General features: G+C 46.3%; 1 protein-coding gene across 3 annotated transcripts in view; it reads left to right on the top strand.

Moving 5' to 3' along the window:
* LOC102298220 (EMAP like 4) overlaps positions 1-6,205 on the top strand; it is a 37,074-nt gene extending 30,869 nt beyond the window's left edge. For all 3 annotated transcript variants that reach the window (XM_042216129.1, XM_042216128.1, XM_042216127.1), the window contains 4 exons: positions 983-1,070; positions 1,184-1,282; positions 1,524-1,654; positions 4,161-6,205. In XM_042216129.1, coding sequence (XP_042072063.1) covers positions 983-1,070; positions 1,184-1,282; positions 1,524-1,654; positions 4,161-4,616 — 774 coding nt within the window. In that variant the 3' untranslated portion in view covers positions 4,617-6,205. The remainder of the gene's footprint in view (positions 1-982; positions 1,071-1,183; positions 1,283-1,523; positions 1,655-4,160) is intronic.
* Positions 6,206-6,783: the final 578 nt, after the last annotated feature.

The following is a 6,783-nucleotide window of genomic DNA, read 5'->3' as shown; positions in this document are numbered from 1 at the left end:
CAGAGCGAGCGAACACCAAGTGACAGCGCCACCATGGGCCGCGAGATTGAGACACAGACATTACAGCCTCTTAATGTGTGTTTTGTTTGGGTTTCCACCGGTGTGGAATTACCAATAATAGAAAGACCATAGCCTAACATATGAAACAGGAAAAGACCGCTGTGTAATCCATTTATTTCTGCAAAGTAACTGTATCCTGAATACCACCTTTTTAAACGGTAACTGTAACGGGATACAGTTACTCATATTTTGCCGGTACATGTATTCCATTACTCCCAACACTGTAAGTCGCCCATGTAATAACGTCGATGGGCTCAGCATATCGTCGATAGCCGATATGTTAGTCCAATCGCCCAACCCTAATGGTACTATGTGCTTGGCAGTTGGTTCAGATCTCTCAGGTTTGAAAGCCTCACCTCCAAACGTAACTTTAATGGTAGATGGTAATTTCACATGTGCAAGTTACCGTGATAAGAGGCGAACCTGAAAGGAGAGGTCTCTGAAGCGGGATTTATGGTCCTGCAAACGTGTCCATCCATGTCCCACTCGGTTGGACAGAGAGGAGGAGAGGAGTCCTCCAAGATCCTAACCGTTCGTTCGACAAAGCGGATGACGTAAGCGACTGCCTAATGTTGATTGGTTGCAAGTGGGCCGGAAAAGAGCAGAGACCGACTGAACGGGAGAACTGCAGTAAAAACACTTCAAAGATAATAAAATGTAGCATGACAAGCACAGACAACAGTGAAACTTTTCATTGTTTTTAACACTATGTTTCACTTTAACTCTTTGTGTGTCATAACTTTGCTCTCCTTTGCGGCTCATGGAGCAACAACAATACGAGCAAGAGTGGCCCTTGTGTTTGCTCTCCTTAACTACAAATTCCACTTTACAAGATTGAATGTAGCTCCTCTGTGGGTTAAACTTGGGAAACACTTGTGGTGGTGCTCAGGTGTGTTCATGAGTTAACTAAATGTTTCAACAGGGACATTCGAGCTACATCACCCACCTGGACTGGTCACCTGACAACAACTTCATCATGTCCAACTCTGGAGACTACGAGATCCTCTACTGTGAGTACCTTCTCATCATAGGCTCTGGCACTACAGTACTGTGTACTGTTATCACAGAGTACTGTAATGCTGCAGTATTTTGTTGATGTACAGTGACAGATGTCTGTTTTCAGGGGACGTTCCAAACGCTTGTAAATATATCAGAAATCGTTCAGAGTGTAAAGACATCGACTGGGCGACTTACACCTGTGTCCTGGGATATCATGTGTTCGGTCAGTACAATGGGAGTGTGTGTGTGTGTGTGTGTGTGTGTGTGTGTGTGTGTGCTTTGGTGTGTGTGTGTGTGTGTGTGTGTGTGTGTGTGGGTTGTGTGTGTGTGTGTGTGTGTGTGTGTGGTGTGTGTGTGTGTCTGTGTGTGTGTGTGTGTGTGTTTATTCTGAAGATGTTTATACTTCCCTGACTGTTGAATCAGGACAACTTTCTTAACTCTGAAATTCTGTCTGCCTATCTCAGGTGTTTGGCCAGAGGGTTCAGACGGCACCGACATCAATGCTCTGATCAGGTCCCACAACAGGAAGGTGATCGCTCTGGCTGACGACTTCTGTAAAGTTCACCTGTTCGCCTACCCATGCTCCACCTTCAAGGTGACACACATAAAAACACACATTTGAAAATGCTAATCGTCAAACTGTATGTGTTTCCAAAAGCGTCTCTTTAAACGTTGCTGTGAGGACACATAAGCAGCTCCTCAAAACTTTAAACTGAAATGGTTTAAAAGGAGGGCAGCACGGTGGCACGGTGGTTAGCACTGTTGCCGCACAGCAAGAAGGTCCTGAGTTCAATTCCACCATCAGGCCGGGGTCTTTCTGTGTGGAGTTTGCATGTTCTCCCCGTGTTTGCGTGGGTTCTCTCCGGGTACTCCGGCTTCCTCCCACCGTCCAAAGACATGCAGCTTGTGGGGATAGGTTAATTGATTAATCCAAATTGTCACTAGGTGTGAATGTGAGTGTGAATGGTTGTCTGTCCCTGTGTGTTAGCCCTGCGACAGACTGGCGACCTGTCCAGGGTGTACCCCGCCTTTCGCCCTATGACAGCTGGGATAGGCTCCAGCGCCCCCCGCGACCCTGAAAAGGATAAGCGGAAGCGAATGGATGGATGGATGGATGGTTTAAAAGGCTTACTTTATAAATGCGGACCGGAGGGTGTGTTCCAACTAGAGGAGGATCAAACTCCTCATCCTCCCTGGGAAAGTCTATGCCAGGGTGCTGGAAAGGCAAGTCCGTCTGTTAGTCGAACCTCAAATACAGGAGGAACAATGCGGTTTTCCTCGGTCCTGGTCGCAGAACACTGGACCAGCTCTTTATCCTCTCAAGGATACTCGAGGGTGCATTGGCGTTTCCCCAACCAGTCTACATGTGTTTTGTGGACTTGGAGAAGGCATTCGACCGTGTCCCTCGGAGTGCCCTGTGGGAAGTACTTCTGGAGTATGGGGTGTCTGGCCCATTGCTACAGGCCATTCAATCCTTATACAACGGTTGCAGGAGCTTGGTACACATAGGCAGCAATAAGTTGGAGTCAATCCTGCTGGGTGATGGGCTCCGCCGGAGCTGCCGTTTGTCACCGATTCTGGTCATAATTTTTATGGACAGAATTTCTAGGCGTAGCCAAATGGCGGAAGGCTTTCACTTGGGTGGCCTCAAAACCTCATCTCTGCTTTTCGCGGATGATGTGGTTCTGTTGGCTTCAACAGGTGATGGCCTCCAGCTCGCCTTGGAACGGTTCACAGCCGAGTGTGAAGCGGTGTGAATGAGTATCGGCACCTCCAAATCTGAGGCCATGGTTCTCAGCCAGAAAAGGGTGGAGTGCCCACTCCAGGTCAGGGATGAGTTACTGCCCCGGAGTGGAGGAGTTTGAGTATCTCGAGGTCTTGTTCACGAGTGACCGGTGAAGGGAGCGGGAGATCGACAGACGGATTGGTGCAGTGGCTACAGTCCGTCTTGGTGAAGAGAGAGCTGAGTATAAACACGAAGCTCTCAATTTACTGATCTATGTCCCTACCCTCACCTATGGTCACGAGATCTGAGTAGTGACTGAAAGAACAAGATCGTGGATACAGTTGTTGGAAATGAGCTTCCTCCCAACGGTGGCTGGCCTCGCCCTTTGAGTGAGGAGTTAAGCAATTCGGGAGGGGCTCAGAGTAGAGCCGCTGCTCCTCCACATCAAAAAGAGCCAGTTGAGTTGGTTCGGGCATCTGACAAGGATGTCTCCTGGGCTTCTCTGCTTAGGCTGCTGCCCTGTGAACCGGCCCTCGGATAAGCGGAAGAAGATGGATGGATGGTTTCAAAGACTGAGATCTGAGTTGAGAGCAGCCATCTGATCAGAGATCCCAGGACCTCCCTGTCTTCTCCTCCTCTAACTGTTCTGGTGGGACACAGAGTTGTTCCCAAGCCAGCCGAGAGGTTTAATCTGTTCAGTGTGTCCTCTGTTTGTTCTGACATTGCTTCCAGTCAGCCACAAAGACCTCAACTAGCTGGCGTTCCAGAAGTGTCCTGCTGATTGGTCAATCAGCAGTCTTGAAGCTGCAGCTCCATGCAGCCGCCACAACGATTATGCATGCTGCATAGCATGTAAACTCATTTTCTATAAAAGTAAACTTTATCTTGAAGTGGATCCTGAGAAACCTCTCACAGGTAAACCAAAGTAGGTCTGCAGTGCACACGTGAACCCTCGTACACATTGGATATTAGATAATTGGGGTATGGTAAATGGACTGATTCTTGTATAGCTATATAGCTTTTCTACTCTCCCGGAGTACTCAAAGCCACATTCACACACATTCTCACAAGCACTTGCTCTACACTGACTGCTTTCTAACTACATTCACACACATATTCTGATGGATGCATCAGAGAGCTACTTGGGGTTAGTATCTTGCCCATGCAGACTGGGGAAGGCAGGGATCGAACAACTAACCTTCCGATCAGCAGCTGACCTGCTGTACCTGCTGGGTGGCTGTACCTGAGCTACAGCCACCCAGCTGTTCCTTATCAATTGCTGAGTGTTGATTAGGGGTAAAAGGGTTTGGGTGTGACTATTGTCAGTATATATTGTCAGTGTCATCAGCTCTGTTAATAAAGTTTTTGTCTGCAGGCCCCCAGCCATAAGTACAGCGCCCACAGTAGTCATGTAACCAACGTGGCCTTCCTGTATGACGACAGTTACCTCATCTCGACGGGCGGGAAGGACACCAGCATAATGCAGTGGCGTTTGGTTGAGAAGTCTTCGCTGTCCCTCAATGACAGCATCATCTCTAACTCTACCCCCCGCCGAGTTGAGCCTGTATTCGCACCACCCCCTCCCACTGGAACCACCCACTCGCAGGAACCCAACCCTCCTCCGACAGCCAATGGGACTCAGGAACCCTCCCCTGAAACCCCGCCCCCTACACAATTAGTTCCACCCTCATCAGAGCTAACACCACCCTATTCTGAGTCAACCCCGCCTCCCTCAGACAGCACGGTGAGCCTGAAGGACAGTCTGGAGCCCAGTGATGATACGGCTACGCCCAGCGATGAGGGGCTGCCCCCTCTGACCCCGCCATCGTAGACTGTTTGTGCGTCTTTGTGGGGACCAGGCACACTTGTGCTCTGAGTGAGGATGGCTTTGCAAACGAAAAGATTCTGTTGGGTTTTATGATGCTTCAGTTCAGTTTAGGGTTATAGTTCAGCATGTTAATGGGACGGCTAATACGATAGAAACTTCCAGAGGATGTCATTGTCTCTGATTTACTTCAGAATAAACCTCCACTCTTCACACAGTCAGAAACCAGAAATGGGACAGTTCAAAAGGCTGCCTGAGATTCTGATTTTGGTTTTCTTCAGCCTTGCAGTGGTTAGTGATAAATAATCTGAACATCCATGATTCACAGGAGCTACTCACAGTGGGTTCAGCTGCTTTGAATGTGAACAAACTCTGAGTTCTAATAATAGTTATTAATTCTAATCAATAATAATAAGAATCCCCACAAGAAGTACAAATGTCTGAAACCTACAGATCACGCGATCTCAGCAATAAGAAGACCTCAAGGTCACAGTTAAACATCTGGAAGGTCACATTAGAAGAAGCGAAGGGAGGGGGAGCGTTTTCCAAACACACACACAGACCTGTGTTTCAGGAACAGGAAGTGTTGTGGGGCTGGGGAGAATCTGAAAGTCTTAAAACTTTCCTGATTTTTTTTTTTTTTTTTCCAAAATGTATTTAGACCCCCAAAATAATCCTGTTTTTGTCTTTTAAACAATGTAAATGATTATTGGTGGATTTTTTTTTTTTTAGAAAGGGTTAAACACATTTTCCAGAATAAAAGCTTCAAGGAAGCAATGGCATGAAGCTTTTAATGTGAAACACGGGAAGTGTGAATTTGAATCCAAAAACGTGGTGGTTTCAGATTAAAATCAAAGATGACATGTCTGAGCCTCAGACATGTGAGCTTGTTTCCAGAGTACAGTCATGTAAATAGGAAGTAATCGGGTTGTAAACAGGAAGTAATCAGAATGTGAAATGTGGAACGTGAAGTCAACCTCCAGAGTAAAACTGTGAATGTTTTTATTGATCTGACGGCCGGTGATCAGAGACGTGTCTCCTTCTGAGGATCTGTTTGTATATACTGCAGATACCTGTGTATATTTCTGTTCACCATTAGGGGCAGCAGCTCCTCAGCGACACTGTAAAAGCACTCAGCCACACATCTCTCATCCAATCAGGTGACAGGAAATAATAGCTCCCCTCCTCTGATTACCTGGTTTCAGTGACTTTGACTGCTGGTGATGTTTTTGTCGCTTCTGGACCACATCTGTTAAATATTTTCTGAATGATGGCATGATGATGTCACTCCAGGGCCGTGGCCTTTCAGGTGGGTTAAGGGAGGGGTGGTGTTGGGTTGTTCATGTTGTTGCCTTTTTAATACCATGTTTTTACACTTGTCTCTGAAGGGCTTGTCCACAGTTCAGGAGCCCACCTGAATGGTCATGAAGGGGTGGGGCAATGATGGGGACTTTTGAGCGTTCATCAGAGACAGTGATGATGTTCATATGACTGTTTTTGAGCCAATCATGTTTTTTCTCATGCATTCCTGTCAGAGGACGGACTGTACTAAAGATTTGAACAAGAAATGCAAATAAATGTTTTAGAAACAGAAATTTTTTTGTGCACGTTGTCTGATGATGTCGGACTTTAGGTGCCACAGTGTTTAATGTGTACGGTCACACAGCATTTGCAAGCATTTACAATAAAAACACCTAGTAACGTATGATTACATTGTAACCGTGGTTCTCTAGGTGAGAGATTCTCCACTCTCTACATATTCTATAAGTGCAGGGATGTGGAGATTTATTTAAGACGCATTGGCTTTCCCGACCACACCCCACAACTATAGAGATTGAAAATGTGACGTCATTCAGGGGTAAAACCGCAAAGGATTCTGGGAACTCGTGGCAAGAGGTACTAGCGCACGCAGGCTTTCAATTGAAATCAGTCACACAGCGATAAAAAGAAACACAAAAAATAGCAAGAAGCTGTTGTATTATTAAGGCAAGGCAAGGCAAATTTATTTGTATAGCACAATTCAACAACAAGGTGATTCAAAGTGCTTTACAGAGACATTAGAAACAAAAACAAATAAAAAGCATGATTTAAAATTGATTAAAACAAGCAAACAAACTAACTAAACACACACATTTCACACCTGTTCGCGCGATCTGAACCCTTATCGTAAGGG

This window comes from Haplochromis burtoni, unplaced genomic scaffold (assembly GCF_018398535.1).
Source record: "Haplochromis burtoni strain Fernald_Lab_line unplaced genomic scaffold, NCSU_Asbu1 Contig_927, whole genome shotgun sequence".
NCBI classification, from domain to species: domain Eukaryota; kingdom Metazoa; phylum Chordata; class Actinopteri; order Cichliformes; family Cichlidae; genus Haplochromis; species Haplochromis burtoni.
The sequence above is the reverse complement of the archived record's forward strand: the minus strand, read 5'-3'. Positions and strand labels throughout refer to the sequence as shown.